General features: G+C 43.3%; 1 protein-coding gene across 2 annotated transcripts in view; it reads left to right on the top strand.

Annotated features, from left to right (window-relative positions):
* FECH (ferrochelatase) overlaps positions 1-25694 on the top strand; it is a 30445-nt gene extending 4751 nt beyond the window's left edge. For both annotated transcript variants that reach the window (XM_048849637.2, XM_048849636.2), the window contains exons 2-11: positions 2537-2654; positions 3940-4059; positions 4493-4641; positions 12949-13083; positions 13909-14015; positions 16198-16296; positions 18479-18586; positions 19730-19894; positions 20365-20424; positions 20918-25694. In XM_048849637.2, coding sequence (XP_048705594.2) covers positions 2537-2654; positions 3940-4059; positions 4493-4641; positions 12949-13083; positions 13909-14015; positions 16198-16296; positions 18479-18586; positions 19730-19894; positions 20365-20424; positions 20918-21052 — 1196 coding nt within the window. In that variant the 3' untranslated portion in view covers positions 21053-25694. The remainder of the gene's footprint in view (positions 1-2536; positions 2655-3939; positions 4060-4492; positions 4642-12948; positions 13084-13908; positions 14016-16197; positions 16297-18478; positions 18587-19729; positions 19895-20364; positions 20425-20917) is intronic.
* The last annotated feature ends 1206 nt before the right edge of the window (positions 25695-26900 follow it).

The raw sequence follows: 26900 nt of genomic DNA, 5'->3' as shown, positions 1-26900 counted from the left end.
CCTGTGTATTCTGTGAGGGATATCCTTTATGCAACAGAAACAAACATAAAAACCACACATTTAACCAGTGAAACGATGAGTTCTACGTATGTACAATGCAGCTGAAAGCTTCACTTTTGCATTGTGTAGTACAATGTTGAACATACTGTACAACCTTTATAAATCTAGTAAATTAAGATTTTCAGAGAAGGAGAAAAAACAATCCTTCCAGCAGCAAAAGTGCTTAAATCACCTCAATCCCTTAGATCACAACGTTTTAACCCACTATTAATATTTACAAAAAGAAAAGGAGTACTTGTGGCACCTTAGAGACTAACCAATTTATTTGAGCATGAGCTTTCGTGAGCTACAGCTCACTTCATCAGATGTTTACCGTGGAAACTGCAGCAGACTTTATATACACACAGAAATCATGAAACAATACCTCCTCCCACCCCACTGTCCTGCTGGTAATAGCTTATCTAAAGTGATCAACAGGTGGGCCATTTCCAGCACAAATCCAGGTTTTCTCACCCTCCACCCCCCCCACACAAATTCACTCTCCTGCTGGTGCTAGCCCATCCAAAGTGACAACTCTTTACATAATCAAGTCGGGCTATTTCCTGCATAGATCAAGGTTTTCTCACATCCCCCCCACCCCCATACACACACAAACTCACTCTCCTGCTGGTAATAGCTCATCTAAACTGACCATTCTCCAGGTTTAAATCCAAGTTAAACCAGAACATCTGGGGGGGGGGGGGGTAGGAAAAAACAAGAGGAAACAGGCTACCTTGCATAATGACTTAGCCACTCCCAGTCTCTATTTAAGCCTAAATTAATAGTATCCAATTTGCAAATGAATTCCAATTCAGCAGTTTCTCGCTGGAGTCTGGATTTGAAGTTTTTTTGTTTTAAGATAGTCTTAAAACTTAACTGGTCACGCAATCACAGACATGAAGGTCGCTATCTTAAAACAAAAAAACTTCAAATCCAGACTCCAGCGAGAAACTGCTGAATTGGAATTCATTTGCAAATTGGATACTATTAATTTAGGCTTAAATAGAGACTGGGAGTGGCTAAGTCATTATGCAAGGTAGCCTGTTTCCTCTTGTTTTTTCCTACCCCCCCCCCCCCCAGATGTTCTGGTTTAACTTGGATTTAAACCTGGAGAATGGTCAGTTTAGATGAGCTATTACCAGCAGGAGAGTGAGTTTGTGTGTGTATGGGGGTGGGGGGGATGTGAGAAAACCTTGATCTATGCAGGAAATAGCCCGACTTGATTATGTAAAGAGTTGTCACTTTGGATGGGCTAGCACCAGCAGGAGAGTGAATTTGTGTGGGGGGGTGGAGGGTGAGAAAACCTGGATTTGTGCTGGAAATGGCCCACCTGTTGATCACTTTAGATAAGCTATTACCAGCAGGACAGTGGGGTGGGAGGAGGTATTGTTTCATGATTTCTGTGTGTATATAAAGTCTGCTGCAGTTTCCACGGTAAACATCTGATGAAGTGAGCTGTAGCTCACGAAAGCTCATGCTCAAATAAATTGGTTAGTCTCTAAGGTGCCACAAGTACTCCTTTTCTTTTTGCGAATACAGACTAACACGGCTGTTCCTCTGAAACCTATTAATATTTAGAGTGTCTAAGTGCTTAAACCACTAATAGCCCCCATTAACAAGTGTAGTCCTCTTACCCATCTCTGCCTTTGGGCTTTGGGAAAAGGCTGGCTGAGGCTAGAGCCATGGAGTGATGGGAAGAATCAAGTGGAATCAGAGAGAGAGAGAGAGAGGTGGCTGCCAAGAGTGAAGTTAAAGAACCGTGGTTGAACTGGCCCTGAACTGATCCTATGAAATTGCTGGTTCAGTCTATTGCAACACAGGGGCAAGCTAGGAACAACCCAGGGCTCAGATACATTAAGCTACATAAATGTTTTTTAATCCGTATAATATTTATATATGGACGGGTGTATTTTAATGTTTTGTAAATTTAGTGCTTGTGAAAGGTTCTGGCAGCAGCTTGACAGTCTTGGTGACTGAAGTCATTTGTCCATAGAATAGTTACAATATTGCAGTTTTTACTGCACAACCATTTCATTGTGCCTCCACTCTGAGCTGAAGGTACTTCACTTCCTTTCAGGCTGAAGTGGTGTCTCTTGCAGCATTGCCAGCCCCAAGTGTTCAAAACTCATGAGTCAGGCCCTAAGAATCATGAGATTGACTTTAAAATAAGATGTTTAAAAAAATGGTTTGGGTTCTTTTTCTTTGCTTCCTGGTTTTTGAGCCTTTAAGGCACACTCAGGTCATGTTTTCTAGCTTTTCTCTGCAACCACTTGGGCTAGACACTTATGAAAAAGTGTATGAAAAAAACTGTATGAAACCCACGATTTTTCCTTAAATCGCTTGGCTCCAGGAGTTGGGGCTTGAAAACAAATGCCAAATATGAGGAGACCACCAAGCACATTTAAAGAGATAGTGGGGGAAGCCAGCATATGTCTCATAAACAGAATCCTCTGCCCAGTAATAAACTAACAATAAAACATTTTAACCTTCTCTCCAGTCCCGAAAAGCAGCAGCTGCAGTCAAATGAGAGTCCAAATACAATGGAGAGGTCAGTCAACAGCAACAGCAGCCACTCAAACAAAAAGAACAGAGCCTCAAATTCAGCCTGAAAAGAGGTAAAGAATGATCACAGGCCTCATCTGTGCTGACAGCAAATGAAGTATGTGTGTGTCCTACATATAATTGCTCTCTGTCTCTCTCCAAAATGGTATTGCTTTACTTTACAGCACTCTGGTTTTAAAGCATTACAATCGTCTCACTGTTTCCTTGTGCTTCCCTCATTTGTATGTCTGTATCCATCTGTTGTCCTTTGTCGGATATTTAGATATTAAGCTCTTTGGGGCTGGGATCATCTTTTTGTTCTGTGTTTTGTACAGCATCTAGCACAAGGGGGTCTTCATGACCAGGGCTTCTAGGCACTACTGCAATATAGATAACAAATATTTACCCTTACGCCCTGTTACATCTTGTGCAGTGTTTGGGGTGGAAGGGAGAAAGAAGCAGGGAAATAAACAGTGGTTACGATTTTTGAAGCAGTCTATGGGATTTAGGCACATATCTTTCATTTGAAAGTTAGTGTATAAATCCATGAGACTGCTTTGAAAATCTCAACCAGCCATCCTGAAGCTTAACTATTTGTTGTTATTAGGGGAATTCTCTGCTGGCCATTTGCTCCCAGGTTTTGGTCCATCTGTGCCCTCTGAGGTGCACGACAGGGCCGGAGATGAGTCAAGAACCCAGGATTTTCAAAAACAGGGATTACTGCTTCTGTGTGTGGACTGGCTCTTCATTTCAGAAAGTAGTTAGAGATGGAGAAGACATACAGGGCTAGGACATCTTATCTAGCTCACCTCTGCCTGGACAGGATTGTTCTCTATAGTGTAATATGTTTTTTGGTGACCCTAAAATGTGTAGCTGGCATTTGGCTGAGGTGTGAAAACCGTTGTATTAATTTACTTGTGGTTTTTATTATAAAGGGATGTATACTGGAAAGTTACTTCAGCTGTGGGACACAAAATACTTGATTTAAAAAGGCCACATGTAGGTGCGAGTTTGCTGGCTCTGATGCTTGTTGAGCATAAATAGATAGCACTTGCTGATTTGGCACACAGTGTTTTGTCAAGTGTCTCAGGGCCAGATTCTTATAACCCTACTCTTGTTAAGTAGAAACGTACACCTTGAATAGCCCCATTGATCTCAATGGGATGGAGTAAGGGACTGCTAAACGTGAATAAGGATATCAGAATTTACCTCTTGATTAGTTTTTGAACATGATCCTCATTTTGCACAATAGAATGCGAGCAAGGGGTCAGGCTGATTAGCCTGCAGTTGTAAAAGGTGGCACCTGGTTAGATATAGAGATAGAAAATGACTTTCAAACTATTTTTTTTCTTTTAATAGGAAAACTAAAACAGGAATCTTGATGTTAAACATGGGGGGCCCAGAAACACTGGGAGATGTCCATGATTTCCTACTTAGGCTTTTCCTAGATAAGGACCTGATGACGCTTCCAGCACAAAAGTAAGAAACACTTGGTTCCCGTGGAGTGTTTGTATGTGAGTGTTATTGTAGGCTATATACTTGGACATCAAAAAATCATTCCGGCTGGCTGCAGTGCTTGAGGCCAAGAACTCTGTGCTGACTGTCTCATGTGAACTTGGTAATGGGAAATTATATTGCAGTTCTCCAGAAACTGGGGGCTACAGGAGGAGACGTTTAACCCATGATCACAACTCTTCGTTTACTGCCAACTGGCAAATTTATTCAAATGAATTAGATTAAATGGAATTATAAAACAATACAAAACAAGCCATGCATAGAATGAGACTGAACATTATTAGCTTGCTGCGTTTTGGAGGCTGGTGGCGGGCTGGATGATTTTGTTGTTTTTAAGATGCCAGAGGGGAGGTGATGGGGATATGTTACTAATTCACTCTGCTTTTTAATGTTTCAGTAAGCTGGCACCATTTATTGCCAAACGTCGCACACCGAAAATCCAAGAACAATATAGCAGGATCGGAGGAGGGTCTCCAATTAAAAAGTGGACTGTAACACAGGGAGAAGGCATGGTGAAACTGCTGGATGAAATGTCTCCTCACACTGGTACTTATACCCTTCTGTACAGTTGTTTAGGAGATTGTTCTGTTTGTTGTATTGGGTGGGTGTGGGGGGAAGACTGAGCCGTGGGTGGTCATGCCTAGTGGGAAGAGCAGGAGTCAGGCTTAGTGGGCAGAGCTAATCCAAGGGTCAGGGCCAGAGACAGAAACCAGGAGTCAGAGCTGAAACCAGGAACTAAGAGCCAAGCCAGGGGTCAGAGCTGGGACTGGGAACTAGGGTCAGGGTGAGGAAGCTGGAACTGGGAGCCAGGTGAGGTAGCAAGGACTGAGCAGGAGCAAGGCAGGAATGGGTTTAGGAGCAGGGCAGGAGCAAGGTGAAGAGCAACAGGCCTCGGGAGGGTTACACCTATGGGCATGAACGCACTGAGCAGCCAGAGAGTTGCTGCTGGGTTTAAAAGCCAGGCATTTGCCTTTCCAGACCAATCAGGTGGTGCAATCAGGTAGTCTGCTGCAGGCCTCCTATGCTTGTTGGGTTGCCAGCAGACAGACTCTGCTGCAGGTCCTGATCCCTGACAGAGTGTGTGTTTGCTCTGTCCTGTTTAATACACGAAGATAAGACTCCTGACACACATCACTTACAAAGTTAGACATATGCGGTGGTGGAGCATTTGTTGTGTGTGAGAGAGATCGTGACTCCATCTAGTGGCTTCTTTGATCGGCTATAACTTCCTACTACAGTCTCACAGCTACGATTATCTACAGTCTGGATCCTCTAAACTGTTCCTGAATCTAATTGTCAGTCATGGCTAAAAGGCTTAACACAAACTTGGCTTGATCTTATTACAGTCATTAGAGGAAGGGGGTGGCACAGACAGATGCTGTGTCACAGTTGAATTCTGCAGTACTAAGCAAGATTACTGCTGTCAGCACCACCCCAGGACATGAGGGATCCTCCCTTGAAGCTAGAGTGATAGATAAGGCCTAACGGTTTGGTTTGGACAGCATCAACAAAATACAGTACATACAGTCTTTGTACTTTCTCCTTCAGCTAGGGCAGGGGTGGGCAAACTTTTTGGCCTGAGGGCCACATCGGGGTTGCAAAACAGTATGGAGGGCCAGGTGGGGAAGGCTGTGCCTCCCCGAACAGCTCGGTCCCTACCCCCTAGCTGCCCCCTCCCACTTCCCACCCCATGACTGCCCCCCTCAGAACCCCCGACCCATCCAACCCCCCCGATCCTTGTCCCTTGACCTCTCTCCACACCCCTGACCACCCCCCCCACTTTTTGTCTCCTGACCGCCCCCCTCCTGGGATCCCTGTCCCTAACTGCCCCTCCAGGACCCCACCCCCTATCTAACCCCCCCCCCTGCTCCCTGTCTCCTGCCCGCCCCCCTCCCCGAACCTCTGCCCCATCCGACCGTCCCTGTCCCCTGACTGCTCCCTGCCCCCTCCTCCCCCTTACAGTGCTGCTCAGAGCAGCAGGACAGGCTTGTTGGAAAGCCTGGGAGGTGGGCAGGCGCAAGCCATGTGGCGGTGTGGCAGCGGGGGAGGGGCTGGGGCAAGCCTCCCTGGCCAGGAGCTCAGGGGCTGGGCAGGACGGTCCTGTGGCCGGATGTGGCCCACAGGCTGTAGTCCACCCCTGAGCTAGGGTAATGTTTGGAAATGGGAGAAAATTGCTATTCCATGTAAATGTCTGTCTCCCACTAGGGCCTCTGTATGCTTAGCCACTCAGCTTTATCAGGGGAAATCCATATCAAGGACGGGTGACTCTTGTTCCTATTAACTCCCACACAAACGAACATAGGTGTTACCAATGGTGGTTTTTCAACCTGTCCAAACCTTCACTGTTGAGCACTCTTAAATCCTCACTGACTTAAGCTAAATAGATAAGTCATGTTTAAACCATTTTAAGAGTGTTCATGCAGGAGTCTGCACCGGTGTCCTGGGGTGCTCCATTCACCACTAGTTGGGCTCATCTTCCTGGCTGCTCTGGGGATTAGCTCATGAGGTCAACATCCTCACCCGCGGCTGCACGCCATCACACTCTCTCTCTCTGGTCTGCAGCCCCTCTCTCACTCCTGGACCAGCATCCTTCTTGTGACTTGGCCCTCCAGCTGGGTCACTCTGCGTTTCCCCCCTTCCAGGAGGTACAGTCTTTCAAACCCTCTGTCACTCCCACAGTGGCCTGGGCAGTCTTCCAGTTCTCAGCCCCATCAGTGCCTAAAGTGTCTCCTCCGCCACAGGCATAACACTGCTCTGTTTGGGCTTCTGGCCTCCCTACCCTGGGGCCTCTCTTCTTGCCTTACCGTCTCTGGCCCCTGCTCACCTCTTAGAGGATCTTGAGCAAGTTGTACTGTTCTTCAGCTAATCGCCGCATATAGTGCCTCCCACTCTTGTCGCTGGTTCTCTAGACTCTGCCTCATCAGGGTCTGTATCCTCCTTTGTTGCTCATCAGGCCCCTTCACTGGGAGCAGCAGCTCTGTGGTCCAGCCTGGGAAGGTACACCTGCCTTCTGCAAAGAAAGCCTCCATACATGGTGGCTCCATTGTCCCTTTGCCTCAAGTGTCTCATCTAGCCTTTCCTGCTCCCCTTGTATCACAGGCAGCTGTCTAAACAGTTTCTCAGTCGCTCGCACTCCCCTTGTATCAGGGGTGACCATCATTGCCCTCATTCTCCACCAGTTGAGTCATGGAGTCCACTCATGGCAAGCAGCACCTCCTGCTGGCCATCTTGGGAATTAGCACTGTCAGTCATGTGCTCTTCCTCTGATGGTGTCTTGCCACATTTTGTCTTGCTCTACTGCTCTGCTCACTCCTGGATCATCAGCTTTCTCTTCATGCCTTGGCTCTCCAGCTAGGTCACTAAAGTCCTTCTCTTCCAGGTATTTCACAGTCTTTCCAGACCTCGTACCTCCAGTGCCTTTTGCCACACCCCAGTGGCAGGTAGGGGAACCCAGCCCTAGCCACCACATTGGGTTCCAGCCCAGGGACCCTATAACAAGCAGCCACAGTCCTATCTCTTGCTGCTGTTTCTCTGGGCTTCTTCCTACATATCAGGCTTCCCCCCATTTGCCAACCTCCAACTCCCTCCATTCAGGGAGTGACTGAAGCCTTTCCCAGCCACAGCAACCCACCTCTCTGCAGCCCACCTCCCACCATCTGGCTTTATATAGGCCCTGCCTGTTCCTGCACAGGTGAGTCTGTCCTTAATTAGCCACCTCTGGCCTAAATCTCCCCTGCTTCAACCTAATTAGCTGATTGGGCCCAGCTGGCCTAATTCAGCTCTTGCAGGGCTATTGTGGGGCGTCTACTCCATCACAACCAGTTTAATTGACTCGGTTTAAAATCGGATTTGAGTTAAACTGGTGCAAGTTTGTGTGTAGATTAAGCCTAGACTTCCTCATGTTCATCTCATGCTGGTCACAGTAAGCAGCTGTTGGAAATTTGAAACGTTTGTACCTCTCCTAGATTTTTTTTGTGAGGGTTATAGAACTACGGCACATAAGGTGCTGTAGGACAAGGATCTTTATGCTATGATTGGAATATGCTTGTCTGGGAGCATGGGGAAACCAATTTCTCTCTGTGTCCATAGAATAGGTTCAGCAGTGCCAGGCTTTTCCTGTGTCCCTCACCTCTTGAGGGAATGCCCTGAAAAGGCACAGTAGTTCTGCCCCTGTGCCCATTGTCACTGGGGATGAAGTACAGTATGCTTGGCCACAGTTGTCTGCAGGATTGGTTCCTTCCTAGTTCCTTGTCATCTCTAGTCATACCCATTTGGTTGTAGCCAAAAAGCAATGATCTGATGGCTGCTCTATTTGAAATGAGCTAGAGGGCTCACCTTAGTTCTAAGTGAGCCAGTCCCCGCAGCACCTTTTCCCCCTTTGGATAGTCAGCAGACAGGCTGAAGACTAACTCGGGGAAGATTGGGGAAGCTTGCTCTGGCTTCCATAGAGCACCTTTACTGTGGATTAATGCCAGAAGTCCTTTCCCAGTCCTGATAACCTGGTATCGCAAGCACTAAAAGTTACTGGGAAAACTGCAAAAGCAGGACAAAGTAAGTCTGTGTTTTTGGCCCACAAGGAGAGCTTCTGTTCAGCCCTGTAACTTAACTGTGGTTTGATTCCACAAACACTAGTTTTCTCCCCATTTCCTTGGCATTGGAATCGGCTGCTGAATCAGTTGGCATGTCATGGTACCCACATCTGTGTCTGGAAAGATTACATATGCTTTTGACTCCAAGTTATTCGTAATTCTTTGTATTTTAGGACCCATTTAAAACTTGGGTAGTTGAGGCTTAGACATGAAAGTTGTAAAGAATTTGGCACTGGTAAGCAAAAAAGCTGCAATCTTCAAAGGTAATCACACTGAAGCGAAAATGGTCTATACTTTCTTACACGCACCCCGGACTCATGGGTTTGTTTTGTGTGGATTGTATTCAACCCTTTCTTTCAGACACTAGCGTGACTCCATTGAAACTAGAATCCTTGCAAGTGTAGCCAAAGAATAAACTTTGTCCAAAGCTTGGGCTCACCTGCTATAGCCGCAAATGCAGTAGTTTATTTTTTGTTTAAAAGTAGTTTCTAAATGAGTCAGGTTTGCAATAGATCCTGAAGCTGATGGTTTTAGGGAGCTTTATCTGTTCTTCTCAGAGTGTATCACTCCCTCTTACTTTACAATGTGGTCACCAAAAGAAAGCCACCCTGTCTTTATCTCTTTGTGCAGCCTTTACATCTGACTTGCTATCCATTATTTAGAGATGTACTTTACGGCCTAGACTGTAGCTGCAATTTTAGAAGTAGAGCGGGCTCACAATTTGTTGTTAAAGGTGACCTTGGTGGATTTAGTGAGGCCAAATACATCACTGCATTGCCTCAAAATAGCTTGAAAAGCCAAAAGTGCACCTTGAGCAAGAGCTGTAACATTTCTGGAGTGCTTTTCAGAGTTCTGAAATTTCATTAGGCTTGGCCTGCACTTAAAAGGTTTTACTAGCATAACTGTGTTGCTGAGAGGTGTGATATTTACGGATAGAGTTATGCTGGTAAAAGTCCAAATGTAGATACAGCTATACTAGTATCGTGCACTTTATACTAGTGTGTCTTATTTTACTTTGCCAAACAGGGATAAGATATGCCAAAATACGCACTTTTATACCAGTACAACTGTCTGCTGGAGTGAGGAGGAGGAGGTGGAAGGTGATGACACTTTAACTATTCCAGCGTAGTTAAAGTGGCAAAATTTTTATGTGTAGACAAAACTTTACCCTAATATGAGTCTTCCTGATGCTCTGAATGTAAGTTATGGTAAAAGAAAGCAGTTTTTTAAAGCAGTACACATATTTTGGGGTGTATTAACAACCTAAACTTTCAAATGTAAGTAGCAATTTTGGGTGCCAAAATTGAAACACCTTAAAATCTTTGGATGTACCTTCCAGGGGCCTGATTTTTCAGAGGGTGGATGCTCAGCACTTTCTTAAAATATAGCCCTTTTAAGGCATTTTAGGTTTGGGACCCAGAAAAATCAAGGCAACCCCAAATCACTAGACACATGGAAAATTTAGTCCTTTACCATTCTGGATGCCTGTTGCTTCCTTAAGACGTGACCATCAAACACACAAGCACAGGAGTAATTTTACATATGCAGGCAATCCCTATCACTGTAATGAGACTACTTATGTGTGTAAAGGTAGTTATACACATGTTTGCAAGACCAGGGCCTTGACTGGTCAGAATAATGCTGGCTTTCTTATCAGAGCTGAAATATCTTTAACATACATGAATTGTTAGTACAGATGATAACTGGTCTCTATATCTAATGAGAAATCTATATTCCTTTATCTCCTGTTTGTCTGTGCTGTTTTTCCCAATTCAGCTATAACTGTTCCAAGATCTTTTTGTTTCTGTTTCCTTAAAACTTTTGCTGTTGAAGACAGAGCTAAGTCTGTCTTAACAGAGGTTGTTTGAGTCCTTCCCTGAGCGTTGGGTTTGGCAGCATCCTTTGCATTGTTATTTGATTACAGTCATTTTGGGTTTGATTACCAGACAGGTAACAGAGTTACCATCTGATAGTTCAAAGGACAACATTTTGCATTTTTCTATTCTCCAGCTTTCATCTTTATGGTATCAGCATATAGTCTGTTCTAGGAGGAGAAATGTGGGTTATTGAAAAGCACATGTAGTCTCTGCCTAGGGGTTCTGGGTCACAAGCGATTTAGTTCTGCAATTATAATTAATAGTTTTTTTTTGGAGGAAGCAGCTGTATTGGGATAGATCCCTGGTCTTAAACTTTATCCAGATTTTGGTGAGCAGCCTTGGTTGACCCCAGTGCTCCTCAGAGCTCAGCTAGGAGCAGCAGTAGCAGCTCAGGACCAGACCTCACTAGCTCTTTAAATGCTTACAGAAAGGACTTGACTAACCGTGGGGAGGACAGTATTGCTTTAACCTAGGGAAGGGCACAGTGGGAATCATGGGAACTGCTTATATTATTTTGACTGTACTATGTTTTATCTTTTGATTGTAGGCAGCGGGGGAGGGGATGTGCACACGCCTGTACATTCTTATTTACTATTTGTATTGCGGTAGCCTCTAGGAGTCTCAGGATCCTAGTGTGGTAGGCATTGTACACACACAGATTAAAAGGATGGTCCCGACCCCAAAGAGTTTACAATCTAAGTAAATAACACATGCCCATATCCTTTAAGCTTTTTGTTCTTCCCACAGCAAACAGGGAACCTTAAGAAAATCACAACTTGTGAGACCTGTAAAGCCAGCTTTTTTATTTTTAATTAGAAATGTGCATTTTTTACCAGGGCCGGCTCTAGGCACCAGCAAACCAAGCAGGTGCTCGGGGCAGCACATTTCTAGGGGCGGCATTCCGGCACCGGCCATTCCGCCTCTAGATCTGTGCCCCCACCGCCCCAGCTCGCCTCCGCCCCGCCTGCTCCCCTGAGTGTGTCGCCGCCACTCCGCTTCTCCCTCCTCCCTCCCAGGCTTGCCACGCGCCAAACAGCTGTTTGGCATGGCAAGCCGGGGAGGGAGGAGAAGCCGAGCGGCAGCGTGCTCGTGGGAGGCGGCGGTGGTGGAGCGGAGGTGAGCTGGGGCGGGGAACGGTTCCTCTAATCCCTCCCCCTTTACTTCCTGTGCTCCCCCCCACCCTCTCTTATTTCCGCTCCTCCTGCTCCCCTGAACGTACTGCCTGTCCCTCGCCTGAGAGGGAGGGGGGAGAAGCGGAGCGGTGGCGTGCTCGGGAGGAGGCGGAGCAGAGGGGAGCTAGGGCGGGGGGTTGCTGGGGGGGAGCCGCAGGAAGCAACGGGGGTGTGGGGGGAAATGCGGCATGCCTGGGGGAGGAGGTGGGGCTGGGGATTTGGGGAAGGTGCGGAGTTGGGGCAGAGCCAGGGGCGGGGGGCATGAAAAAAAAGCGGGGGCCGCCAAAATTTTTTTTGCTTGGGGTAGCAAAAATCCTAGAGCCGGCCCTGATTTTTACAATCTACTTCAATACCAGGAGGTTTGTGAATAGTGAATCCTACACCAGAGCACTGGAAATGATTGCCAGAAGCTGGGACTGGGTGACGGGATGGATCACTTGATAAATTGCCCTGTTCTATTCATTCCCTCTGAAGCACCTGGCACTGGCACTTCCTGCTGGAAGACAGGATACTGGACTAGGTGGACCATTGGTCTGACCCAGTATGGCCGTTCTTACTAAATTGATTCCTCTATTTATGTGCTTTTGTGATCTGCATTAAGCTGTTTGGTATGTTTAGCCAGGCATGCTCACATTTCTTAACCCAATCATTTGGCATACAAGAATTCTATTCCCATTGAGCTAACTGCTCTTAGGAAGTGAGCTGTGTTATGATTCTTGTATTTTAAAGTGACATGGTTCACATCTGGCATGAGCAAGGTTGGTCATTTCCTTTTAACTTAGTTAAACATGCCTTCTTGATCCTGCACTATTGTCAAAAATGTAACATGCCATTCTACTCTGTCTCATGCTGGCCTGCAGAATACATTTAAATTATCTCCATGTTTGGAGGGGAGGGATACTTTTACAGATTAATGCTGCTACTGTCAGGGGTAGGATCTTCGGCAACTAAAATACATATATTTCCAAAAAAACTGATTCACAGCTCATGGTAAGCATATAAAGTGTGCAATTATTATTTCTCCACAGCTTAACTTATCACAAACGGGGGAGAGATTTTCAGCATCTTGTAAACGTCGTGATTGTCATTTTGTCTGTTGTTCGGTCAGGGAGAGTGTGTTCCCGAGGAGGTTGGGCTGTAGCTGGTCAGAAAGGTATTTGAATAAAAGAGCCTTTGCAGATAAAGTGATCAGGTGCTTTCTCTTTCTGCTGTCAGCACCTCACAGATACTATATTGGATTTCGGTATGTCCATCCTCTGACAGAAGAAGCAATTGAAGAGATGGAGAAAGATGGCGTTGAGAGGGCTATTGCATTTACACAGTATCCGCAGTACAGCTGTTCTACCACAGGTGAGTGTGTCTATGAAAGTGCAGTAAAAGAGGAAGATAAACAACATACAGACAAATGTATCCAAACAGCTGAGAGTCCAAGTACAAGAGGCTTATGAAAGTATGTGGGACCTTTTGGGATGGGACACCCAGCCTGCATTCCTCAAAACCAGCTTCCTCGCTGGCCTGCTTTAGGTTTCCCAATTATAAGTAGAAGCCTGTTCTCTAACAATAAGGAATTTTAAATTTATTGGCCTTGTTAGACCTCCATGCCTCACATCCCTATGAGGCCTTATACCAATTTTACACATAGGTAAACTGAAACATAGTACCATAAAAGGGCACTTTCCTGAAGTCACATAAGTGAGTTGCATAGCCGGAAATGGAACCCAGGAGTCCTGACTCGCAGTCACCTGCTCTAACCATTAGAGCTACTATCAGTGCAAACAAAATCAGAAACCTACATAACAGGAGTGTGTGCATGTTCTAGAAGTGTATTTCCCCACCCAGCCCTATGACAGGTGATAATGCTTTGTGTACAGTTCAGTTTAAAGCAGGGACCCATCCTCCCCATACAATATAACACGCTTTGGGGTTTTCAGTAACACATAGTGATGCTTAGAAGCTTCTGAAAATAACTTTGCTTTAGTTGAGGATTAACTTGGCAGGTGGAAAAGGCTTATTAGTTATATAGAGTTAATGAGGTAAGTATTTTTTTCTACTCTTATGCTCTGTTGTGATTTGCAATATTGAAATGGCTGTTGTAAAACTTTTTGTCTGGCAGCATCCACACTTCTGATGAATTTATAGCTAAAGCTCCTGCTAATCTACTTTTGTGCATTTCAGGAAGCAGCCTAAATGCCATTTATCGCTACTATAATAAAAAGGGGGAGAAGCCAAAGATGAAATGGAGTATTATTGACAGGTGGCCCACACATCCCCTTCTCATTCAGGTATGGAGTTTGTATGCAAACCATCGTGGCTCTCAGGAAAACTATCTTTCTGCTTGTCAATTGAGCAGATTTGACATGGAGTCATTGAGGGAACGTCTACACAGCAAGAGAAGACCCACAGCAGTGAGTCTCAGGGGCCAGGTCAGCTGACTTGAGCTCCTGCCAGCAGGGCTAAAAATAGCTGTGGAGACATTCAGGCTGGGGCTGGAGTCCAGGCTCTGAAACCTGGCGAGGGAGTCTCAGGGTTCAGGCTCCAGCCCAAGCCTGAACATCTACACTGCTATTTTTAGTTTTGCAGCACAAGCCACGTGAGCCCAAGTTAGCTGACCCAGGCTCTGAGACTCGCTGCCTTGGGGTTATTTTTCCTTTGTGGACGTACCCCCGAGACCACTTGCCTTAAAGGAAAACAAACTTGTTCCCTGATTTAGATGGTTTCAAAATTTTAAAGACCTCAGAACAAAAGGAATATTTCAATTTCATGTTGTATTTCATAATATAAAATATATCTCCTGTGTGCTAGGTCTGAAATTACTGGGGGCAGTGTTAGTTCAGGATTAATGTGTGGAAGTTTGCTTTGCTTCCATAGGCCTCCACGTAATCAGTGCTAGTAATGTCATACTGAGATCCACAGCCTAAGGGGCTTGATTATCCTCCCATTGAAGTTCACGGTAGACTTCTCGTTGACTTCAGTGGGAGCAGAATCAGGACTCCCTTCAAAAAGAAGTGAGGGAGCGGGGGAAAACGGTAACGTACTTGACTGAGGGAAGAGCTTTTTCTTTTTTAAAGAGGTGGAGTGCGTGTGCTGGGCTTTTAATAATAGCACTACTGTGGTTTTGTACGATTGTTCTAAAGTCCTTGTCTGGCATCAGGAGGTGGGTATTGCTGGCCACAGTAGCTGTGGCAGAAACACTTAACAGCATTCAGCTCCTTCCTTACCAGGGAAGATTTTAGTGGCTGCTTTTGTTGGAGAGAGACAGAGAGAGATGCCAGGGGAGCGTGAAAAGTAGAGTTGGGAGCTTTTCTTCCTCTTCTGCCTTTGCCTTTTTTGCACTTTCATGCTGGTCTCTTACTGACTAGAGTGCAAGTGACTGAGGGGAGACCAAGAGAACAGTAGTTCTTGGCACTTGTGCATGCCGTTCACTTCTTTCACTGAGACGTCTCAGCAGAGTTTAGGAATCCGCTGTGTGATCAAATCTACCAAATGCTGCTCTCCATTAGATGGATTGCACACACATACAGCTGCGTTTTGTAAGCTAACCAACATACGTTTCTCCATGCCCAAGGGAGCCTATAAGTGAAGGGATGACTCAGCCCCTGATTGTATCATTGCAACAGAAATTAAAGTTTAATTTTTTGGTAATGTTTTTATCCTATCTGTGGTGGTGGTGTTGCAATGTGTCTGGTAGGGAGCTGCAGACAGACATGGCAAACTGTTTTTTTTCCTTTTGGCCGCACCGTGTGCAAGTTGTTAAGTCAGCTTCTTTTCCTTTCTGTAGGTTACCTGGACATGTGTATCTAGGGCTAGGTTCTGATCTCAGTCACTGCTGTGACTCTAAGGTCAAAATCATTCCCTAGTCTTCCATGTGGGGAAAGAAGGCTTTGGTTTTCAGGTCTTGGTTAACTGAAACCATCTGTCTCCCCATGTTCTGTCCTATCAGTTGAGCTCAGATAAGGAACTCATTCTATCAGCCCACAGATTTAAATGTCGGGTTGGGGGCAGAGCATTCTGAAAGAGGGGAACGTGATCTCCCCGTAGGTCCAACAGAGTCCAAGTTTGTTATCCTTAGGGCATGCATTTTACACAGCGGGCTTCTGTCAGAGAGAGAAGCTTGAGTGAGGGTGTGTGCGCAGACACTGATTCAATTTGCTGTAATATCTTATCTTGTGTCCTGTACCTGAAGTCCAGACAGCTGACCCAATTGAGCTGAGCCTACCAATGCACTTCAATGGGTTTTGATTTAGGCACTATAATTCATTATTTACTGAACTTTTTATCGTACAGACTATTGATCAAACTCCAAGTGGCATGGTACTAAAAAAAGAACCTCTGCTGTCTCGTCAGACATTCTTATGGTGAGCTAAAGCAAAGCAGATGGGTGCCCAGCCAATTGGTGCGCATTATTTTCAGCAGATGGGTGCATCTCCTGTTACCGATCTTTACTCTTTTGCCTCTCTCTTACAGTGCTTTACAGACCACATACAGAAAGAACTGGATCTGTTTCCACCTGAGAAAAGGAAAGATGTTGTCATTCTTTTCTCGGCTCACTCGCTCCCAATGTCTGTAAGTAACATGAAGTCACTTCTGAAGTTGTTAAAACTCCGTCACATGGGGGAGTCACATTATTGGTCTGTTGGGTTGCATCTCCAGCAGAGCAGAGTTTTGAGTAGCCTGCAGCTTGTAGGCCATCAGGATTAGACCAGACGAGGAGCAAAACCTACTTTTTTGGTCATCGCTTCAACGGGAGGATAATGGGGGGGGGAAAACTAATAGTTTTCTCACCTTTCAAAAATAAATCTCTCTCCCTGAAACAATTAGAGTAGAATCTTCACACGTTTGGAATAGACCATCTAGAGTGGGAGATTTTAACACAGTGGGCTGGCAGTAACTATCAACTTCAATACAGTGGCTTCTAATCATTTTGAAAAAAAAAATCAGTGGCATTGTAACACATAAGTTGAGGCTACAGAATCTGTCTTCAATTGTGTGAAGAGGAACGATCAGGTGACGTGGCAAAGGACAATTTCATAATGAATTCTTCTGCAAAGCTGTCTTGTTCCATAAACACACATTGAAAATGCTTTTGGTACTAAACAGTTCAGAGTGTATGAGTTTAGCCAAATTGTGTGTGTCATGTTTCACCTTTTAATAATGTCCATTGGGGTCTTTTTATTATTATTATAAGTAAAAAAACAAAAAAAACAAACAAAAAAAAAAAACGTGGTGGAATATGTCAGTCAACTGATGTAATTCAAAACTGTGTTCTCTGTTCTGGAAGTCATTCCAGTGCCAATCAGGGCTGAGATGCAGGATACTGCTGTTTCAGAAGTATTGTATTAAAAGTAATCTTTGGTCCTTTCCTTTTGCTATTGCCTAGTGCTGGGAGACTCATATTCTTGGAATATGCTGCCATCTAGTGGTTAAGGGCAGGGGGAACAGTGGACATCAGCAGTATTGTTTATTTGCACGAAGATAGCACTTAGAGCCCCCAGCAGAGATCTAGGCCCCATTGTGCCAAGCACTGTACAAGCACATGGTGGGGGACAGTTCCTCCCCTGAAGAGCTGAGAGTCTAAATAGATAAGACAGACAAAAGGTGGAAAGGGAAAGAGAGTCATGGAGAAGTTGGGTTATCTACCTAAGGCCACACATCAGGTGAGCAGCTGAACCAGGGGCAGAACTATGACTCCTGGCTTCCAGATATTAATGTGCATTTCTCTTGCTTTTGTTTTTCCCTTATGGGTCTGCAAAGTTCCGGCTTGCTCTTTTCAGAGCTGTAAGGACACACCTCTTGTTTTGGGCTTTAGTTTCTCCCCTTTTCTTGCATTGACTTCCTGGTTACCCATCCTTTGTTTTACTGATAAAGACAGGATGGCATTCACCTGAATGCCTGTCAACACTGCGACTTGAATCAGCCAGTAGGAGTCATGTTGAGTGGCATGGAACATTCCTCTTCTGCCCGTGTTCCATTCCCCAACGTGTTGCTGAGCTTTCCCCCAACGTGTTTGTACTACTGTTTCACTTGAAGAGAATATAAATAGTAAACATGAGCTTTCTCCAGTCTGAGGCAGGGGATAGGACTCAGTACTCCTCAGCTTTATTCTCAGTTCTGCTACTGGCTCACTCTGTGGCTTGGCCAAGTCACTTATGCTCTCTGTGCCTTTGTTTTCTCATCTATAAAATATTAAAGTATGTTTAAAATATCAAACCCACAGAGGTATTATGAGGCTTAAATATTTTTAAAATGCTTTGAGATCCTCTGTTGGAAGGCAACTACATGCATGCAATAAAGGAAGCCTGTAAAATGTCAGTTTGATGCTAAAGTAATTGACAGGAAACCATTGGTGACTCTGGCTAGTGACTGAAGACACACGCATGAAATCTGTTGGGCAAGAGCAAATATTCTTTGCAATGGCTAAGATAGGCCTATTACATGTCAGACTGAGTTTTTATAACTCTCTTTAATTACTATTATTTTACTGGATAATTCAGAGTTACGTTCATTGAGGTATATGTAACTGTTAATGATTTCTGTTGTCTGCACAAACATTTGCCGTTGTGCGAGGCACAGATGCTGCAGCCAGTTGCAGGGGATACATGCACTGTGCTCACACATGGAGACTTTGCTTGCTTGCTTCCCTTCATTTAAAATGGAGTGATTGAGACTGAAAATTTTTAGATGCTCTTTGCACATGAGAAAACATAACATTCACGAAGAATGAAAGGCCAGTGTTTCTGTGCTGCAGGTAGTGAACCGTGGCGATCCGTACCCTCAAGAGGTGGGAGCTACCGTCCAAAGAGTCATGGAGAAGCTCAACTTTTCCAACCCCTATAGGCTCGTGTGGCAATCCAAGGTATGTGGCCAGAAGGAAGTTGTTAAAAGGCACCTGCAGCCCCTTAGTCATCAACGTTTAGGATGATCTCTTCTCTCCAACTTTATTACAGCCTATTCCTATCTCTCTTACTTTCTGGAAGTAGCTGTGTTCCAATGGAATGGTGTTCTTTGTGCCTGGGTGTTATCTTCTATATATATTGAACAGCCACTTAAAGTTTTTGCCACTTTGCAGAAGTTCTTGATGCATCATTCCCAAGTAAACTTCTGATAGCCCAGAGATTCTCCAGTACTGCTAATATGCTCACCTAGTGGTGGGGATTTTTCTCTGACTAGCAGTTGGAAATGGGAAGCAAATGAACTATAATGAAGTCTGCTGAAATATTGCTTCGAGACCTTCCAAAAGATAGCTTATATGATTACATCCGTTTTTAAGGACATAAGCCCAATCCAAATAGACTTCATTTTTTTTAAAGCAGGTAACACAGAATGGGTTGATATCTTTCTTTGCACACGACATTTGTAAACTCCAACTGAAATGAAGGAACTTTAAGAAATGTTAGCCTCATCAGAATTACATAGTGTCAGTAATTTACATTTCTCAAATGTGTTACAGTTATGGGGGCAGAGTTGTTTTGTTCTAAAGCTAAGCAGCAAGAAAAGTATCGTGTTAGCTCAGCGTCGGTACTTTTTGGATGTTAAAGGAACACCATCAGCTTATTTAGTCTTAAAAATAGAAAAATTCTTTAAAGGCAGGTAAATCCCGCTCAGTAGCATGGCGGGGGAGGGTTGGAATGAAAAACAAAGGACACTTTATTTGTAGTAATTTCTTAAAGTGCCCCTCTAAAAGCCAATCATCCACTCAAAATATGTTGTGTTTAACATAAAGCTAAGTAAATGCAGTCTCATAGGATTCTGCTTGTTATCAGGATGGATTATCTGGGGGTCTAAACAGAGAGGCAGTGTTTCTTCATCAAAAAGTAATAGATGGAGAGATGGACAAAGATACTGCTAAAAATAATAAGATAAACAGGCTAATTTGATTCTTCATTGAATAAATAGAATACATGGAGGTTAAGTAAAGGATGACAGAGGATAATTCTTGTAGAAATGAATTTATCAAGGCTTGAAGAAAGATTTTTTTTTTCCTCCCACTTTCTCCTAGGTTGGCCCAATGCCCTGGCTGGGTCCTCAGACAGATGAAACTATTGAAGGGCTCTGTCAAAGGGGACAGAAGAACATTTTGTTGGTTCCAATAGCATTTACCAGTGACCACATTGAAACTCTCTATGAGCTGGATATTGAATATGCTCAAGTTTTAGCAAATCAGGTAAACATCACTTCAGGTCTCATAATTGCTTGGGCAATTCTGCTCCCAAATTTCTTTCCCCCCTGTTTTTAGCTTCAATCTTATGGTTGAAAGTTGGTATGGCATTTGGGTCACATTCTGCTGTTACACTGGTGTAAATCTGGAGTTAATCTGAATTGGCTTCAGAGATGTTACTTTGAATTTTCATCAGTGTATCTGAGAGCTGATTTTGATTCATTTTATTTTAACTAAGATAGATGGTTTGTATGATCATCAGTAAATAAGGAGTTTGAGGAACCTGCTATCAAAGTAAAATTTTGTCTCCTTGTCATTTTAGCCATGCTGAAAAAATATTACTACATTTAATTCAGTCATTTTAGGGCAGCCTCTAAATGGTATAGAAAATGATGTTCTTCAAAAAAGATACTTGGGTATTATTTTTTTTCCGTAACAGCTCTTTATTTTTCTCTCCTCTCTTGTTTTTGATCCAGTGTGGAGTTGAAAACATCAGAAGAGCAGAGTCTCTTAATGGAAATCCATTGTTCTCCAAGGTATCCGTATTGTTACTATAGCTTTCGTAGAAAATACAGCATAGCAGTCCTCTGGAAAGCTCTAGCAGATTGTTGGTTTCCTCTCATATATAAAAAATTCTGAGTTTGACTATTAAAAAAGAATTCCCTATACTTTGTAGTTCATAGACCACAAGCTATTTTTCTTTGTCACTGTTATTTTGTAATTGATACTTATTTTGAACTTTGTTTTGACAAAGAAACACAATTTTTCTCTCATTGTTTTCAGTAACCTATTTATTGAGATTGCCAGAAAAGCAGAAATGTTCCTTTTTAGGGCAAATATTGTGGCAATGAATTTTTAAAATCAAGGGCCCCATTAAAATCAAGGGGAAGTAATATTAAAAAATTGGTGTCACAATACATCCCTTGGTCTGACCAATTGTTGATCTGGCTAACTTGTTAATTTGGTAACGTGTGCATGTTTTTTGCAAGTGATTCACTCACCTCTGTTTTTTAATACTCTGTCTTTCAGGCACTGGCAGACTTGGTCTGTTCACATATCCAGTCGAATGAAATCTGCTCCAAGCAGTTAACCCTCCGCTGTCCGCTTTGTGTAAATCCTGTTTGCAGGGAGGCAAAATCCTTCTTCACTAATCAACAGTTGTGATGTGCAGCATAGAAGAACACACTTGTTTTGTACAGGGAAATCGCTTAATGGTGCAACAATACAAACATCAGAAATTGCACAGATGCCAATTGCACAAGCTACACAAATAGCCAACTCTAGCTTTCTGGTGCACTCTTCTAACCCCAGTGGCTTCAGTGGGCTTGCAGTTTTGTAACTGAGGAGAATTTGAAGTTTTTCTTTTTTATTTGAGAGATGTGGGTGGAAGAGAAGGAAGGAAGGGCTTGATGCAGTGAGGTGCTGAGAGGTCTCAATTCCCCTGGGTCTAATGAGCACTTCATAGCATCAGGCCCAAAAGTAAGCACTGAAAAACCTTTGATACAAACTGGCATCTAAAGCTCTTTGCAGGGAGTTCTTTATATGCACTAATGTCATGAATATATTCATTTCAGCCTTCCAGGTAGAGTGTACTATTTTTTTTTTATGATACTGGTGCAGTATTGCTAACACGATTACCGGTCATCTTTTACAGATATATTTTCAGATGTGTTTTGAATTCTGATTTTTAAAAATACATGTATATATTTTTTAAAACATAGAAGATTATTTTGGTTTTCCTGGGAGAAAAGAGATTCTGCAAAAGCCAAGACAGGCTTTGCCCCATTGGAACAGTGGCACTGTAGGTGATTTGTTTACATTTTCTTGAAACTTCCTCATTGTCTGAAGGAAAATCTGTCTGTGGAGAGCATGAAGTGAAAGAGATGACCCAGGACTGAGTTATATTTTTGGAGCACACTCCACTTAAATGGAGTTCTAGATATATTTCAAACCTCGTTACTGTGAACAGCAAACACTGTAGCTGGTTGTAAGGGTTGGCTTCTCCTTCAAGCCAAATGCTTTTCTCTTCTCCAAAGGGCTTTCTCTGTTTGATTAAGCAAATTCAGAAAGTTGAACTGGCTCTTCTGAGGGTTTATAGATCTGCTCTGTGCTTTCCACTGCGTCAGGACATTGTGGTTTTTGTGGGTTATCTGTGGAGCTACATGGGCACAATCGATCCAGTTTAATTCATGTTGTCAATTAAAACTCCAGTGATATATTAGGAGTCATTTACATTGTGGTGGGTGTGCCAGATGAGGGGTGCAGGATGCCTCTTATCCTAACAGCTGCTGTGGGTATAAATTCCCTAACCCAGAAACAGAGTTCTGCCCTATTACATTCTGTGGGCTATTTTTAGGGCCTGGTCCTGAGCTCCTGACCCTTCTAAATCTCCATTGATTTCAGTGGGGCACTTGGATATACCAGGAATGCAGAGTCTAATCCTAACTCTTTAAATTATGGAGATTCTATAAAATAAAGCAGTGGCCATTCAGCACTGGCACCAGGCTTGGAGACCAACATTGTCTTTGAATGTCTCAGCTGCTGGCCACTACCCAACATTTCTCAGTTTTTGTCTTGAAATACATTCAGAATGGAATTATCACAGAGTCTGGATTAGCAGTCCCTTCGTATAGGGGCCATTCCCTCCAGGGCCAGAAGAATCCATTAAAAGTATTCTGTGGGAGAGCTCATTTATAGGCACTGGTCTAGCTGTCAGCTTCATGAATACAAATGTTTATCCTATGTAATTAGCACCGAATACTGGAGGCTTTTTGCAAATCATTATAACACGCAGACGTTGCTTAAATTGATGAACCAACTAATCATAAGCTGCGGAAGGGCAGGGGCTGTGATTATTAGACAATTTTACTTGCTCAGGTAATTGTGAGATGCACATACTTTGTGCTCCTGATCCTCCAGAGATAGGGTTGTTTAAGGATAACACAGGCCCCTGTTGCCATAAGACCTTGTTTTGCTCCATTTTATGTTGAAAGAGTTGACGTTTAGGATGCTGGAGACCTAAATTAACATAACTGTTTATCAGCCAGTGGACTAGATTCCCTGGTACAGGGAGATGGAAATTACACTTCCTGTTTCAGCCAGACACACCCCCACACACCCCATGCCTAACACTCTCCCTAAGGGAAGAACAAGGTTTTTTCCACTGCCACCCCTATTTCAGCTTCCCAGAAGGTGTGTAAAGGGGAAGGCTACATTTAAATGCCTCCAGGGGCTTCATAGGAGGTTGCTGCAGGGATGCGGAATCAGTACATCGTATAGCGGGCCTGCACCCTCCACTTTTTTGAACAGGTTCTTACAGTCCCCCAGCTCTTCAGCAGAAAGGAGGTCCACTGCTGCGCCCTCTTTTCATGCTGGACTCGCTGCCGCTGCAGGGTTGTGCTGGGATTTATGCCCGCGGAAGCCGGGTGAATTGAGAGTACGCTCTGTCTAACGTTCTGAGTTTCAGCACTTGTGCTGCATCTTGCTCCATGATCCACACTGAGTGGTACGTGGCTTTGTATAGTCTCTCGACTGCAACAAACGTCATATGACATTTTTCCTTCTTGATGTACATCCTCACACTGGCCTTTTTCCTGCTTAGTAGGGTCTGTGTTGGAGAGACTGAAAGAGTGATGGCCAGGCACTGTATAGCTAAATTTGTTTTTCTCCAGGAGCTCCAATTGCCTTTAAATTCCTTCAGTCCCAGTCAGAGTCTATTCTCTTGCTTAATGTGGGGCCAGGGGGAGCACTGATATGCTCATAACTCCTCTTAGCACTAATGGGAGTTAGTCACATATGTTTCCATCTTCTTCTTTTATCCCCTTCCCTGCATCCACCCACTGCACGGATCAGAGAATAGGCCACCAAGAGCCAACTACTTTCCTCAGATGGAATCAGTGAGAGTTATCCACCTGCATTGCAGAGCGAAATTGAGCCCTAACACGGGAAAGCCTGTGGCCATGATTTGAGGAATCGGAAAACCAGAGTAACAATTCTTGCAGCATACCTTGGAGTACATTTTTAACCTTACACCTCCCATTATACAGAAAATTGCTTGTCTCCAATCCCACATCTCTGCTTTGACTGTTATGAGGTAACAGAATATAGTGTATTTACAAAATTTTCCTTGTGAATGCCTCTTAAAAGCCTTGAATATATAGGTCTTCTGATATGCACTGTTACCAGCACAATTAGGAATCTACCCAAAGTTGGAATTGGAAGGCTAACTTTATGTGAACGTAATATTATACAAATTGATTGGCTTTTTATTTTCATACTGAAGAATGTAGAGGGAATATTAGTTGGCATTAATTATGAGGCATTACATTTATCCCCAGTAATAGGAGATACTCCGTTTTTATGTATGCTAACCACAAGTGGGATAATTACCAAACCTGTTCAGGCTATTGTTGCTATTAGCCCATAGTGTGGAAATCATTTAATTTCTAGCTTTTAGCAGACTGATCCTGTCTCAGTGAGTTGGTGGTTTTTTCCTTTTTTTAGAGTACAGTATCTCATTCTCTTGCTATTGCACACATTGTTTTGTCTGACAGATTTCATCACAGCATCAAAATTATAATAAAATACGATTACAGTTAACTAGCACTATTACTGATTTTTTTTTAAGAAACTACATTTTTTTTCTTGCATTTTAAAATAATTGTGAAAGCAGAGACCGCAATGCTCATGTGAATTCCATTGCGGCCCAAGTCATTTGACTCCATAAGTACATACTTGGAAGTATATATGGGTACAATAACCAAGGGTTTTCTGAGAACTTCCTATTTGTGTGCCTTGTCATTTGTTTAGCATTCTATCACCATCTTTTATAACTGTTGTAGCTGGAAGTTAAAATCTTCTCTTACCTATTGGTACATTTGTATGCATTCAGCTGCAGCTGAGGCAAGTTTTAAGGGTTTGTGGCTACTAACTCCAGTCTTACCAGATTCTGAGCTTCTCTGCGCTGGATGAATTGGATGGGAGTTGAAGGGGTTCCTTAGCAGATCCTTGGACAATAATCTAGCTTCATGGTGGTTATAAATGGTACTCCATTTACAGAACCACAGTTCATTTTCAAGACATTGCTCAAAAGACCTATGGAGGAGAGGGCAGATGTAAATATTTGCAGGTGGGGTGCCCAGGTTTGGCTGTGTAACAGCTATTTCATTAATAAGAGCTCAGCAACTAAATCCCAACATGTTACTTTAAAAACCAGAGGGAGACGGGAAATAGAAGCAATGGTGTCCTGAGGAAAGAAACAGGAATTACAAACATTTGCAAAGAATATGTTTTGGAAGAATTGCTTGGAAACTAGGTTGTCATGGTAGTTTTGCTGTCTGTCTGGATGCTGAAATTGTTGTTGTTTTTTTTTCTTGTGGTTGAACACAATCTCCTTAATTACCTACTTAAAGAAGTGATAGCTTCCGAAAGTGGTGCCCTACTTCCACATTGGAGTGTCGGCTTTCTTCCTAATACATAAGGGGAGAAACCCTGGCTCCAGTAAAGTCAATGAGCATTTTGCTATTGAGTTCAGTGGGGTCAGGATTTTTTCACCCAAGGTATTCAGAGGCTCCTTTTAACTTCCCCCTCTATCCCACCCAAAATGTTGGAACTTAGCATGCACTGAAAGATGGTAGTTCCTTTTATTTCTTAATACCTTACATGTTCCAATGTTTGCTTTAACTGCAAGACGGGGATATTAGATTGAACAGGAACTTCCATTTAGTGTAAAATGAATTATTTGAATAATCTGATGTACCAGTTGCCATTAAGATGGATATTGACATTAAATTTTTTTTGAAAGAAATACTTGAGATGTCTCTCTGAATACGTGAAGGAAGATTTTTTTCAGACCAATATCCAGCATTCTCTGTGCTAACTTCTTTTTCTTCATGTGATAAAAAGAGAGCCTACGTGCAGCAATGTTTAACTCATCTAATCTAGGTGCCCTTTGTTTTTTGGTGGAAATAATGGCGTTTTATTCCTGTGGGGTAGCCTGGTGTCGTACAGCGGCACATTCTGGGTACATCAAGGTTGGAGTTCACTAATCAGTTTAGATGAGCCCCTGCCCCCCCCCCCCATGGTAAGTAGTGGATTCTCTATACATGCAGGTGTCTCCACATGTTTTGGTAAATCAACAATCCTTATAGTCAAAGCTATTAATTCTCTTAGGGTAGACATTTATCTCTTTGTATATCTTTCAGTAATCGATACAATTTAGGTCTGACTTTTTCAGAGGTGTGAGCTCCCAAACTTTCACTTATTTCCATTGGGTTATTGGCAGCTCTTGACAATTAGACCTTAGTATCTTAACTCATCACATAACATGGTGGCTAAAACAATCGAACAACAAGACTTTCAGGTAAGGAGAAACAAAGCCACAGAAGATCACTTGCAGCACTTTCTTCTTGTCATTCTCTATATGAGGGGTAAGGTCCAGTATACGTGTGGGCCAGTGTTCCCTCTAATTTCTTCAGTGCAAATTTTTGAAGCAGAGTTCAAATGTGTGCGCCATGAGGCGAATGTGCCCAAGTGCGTAAAATGCTTGTATATTTAAAGTTTTAATTTGCAATTTGTGTCAATTTATATGGGTTTTCAGATAGAGACATAAGTAAAAAAAAGAAAAACAAAAGTTTGTGTTTTAAATTTAAAATTTTCCTAAAAAAATCAATAAATGATTATCAGCCAAGAATAATATATGTTGTTAAAAATGCATTTTAATTTCCCTATTGGTCGAAATGTCAAAGACGGCTAAACTAACCTTACTGTTTTTCCCTGTGATCTTTTTCATTTGCTCATTCAATATAAACTCTGTCCAGATCTATCAGTCTTCCATCCAGCTGGTAACTCTTAATACACATCAGCATGTCCAAATGATCTACTTGTAAATGATTCCGTAGTTTGTTTTTTAGAGTGCTCATTAAGCTAAAGCCACGCTCTCAGTCTGCACGTGATGCTAGGAATGTTCTCCAATATCCATCAACTTTGCAAGATCCTGAAACTGTTCGTTCTG

Source organism: Caretta caretta, chromosome 5, assembly GCF_965140235.1.
Source record: "Caretta caretta isolate rCarCar2 chromosome 5, rCarCar1.hap1, whole genome shotgun sequence".
In the NCBI taxonomy this organism is placed as follows: Eukaryota; Metazoa; Chordata; order Testudines; family Cheloniidae; genus Caretta; species Caretta caretta.
The sequence above is the reverse complement of the archived record's forward strand: the minus strand, read 5'-3'. Positions and strand labels throughout refer to the sequence as shown.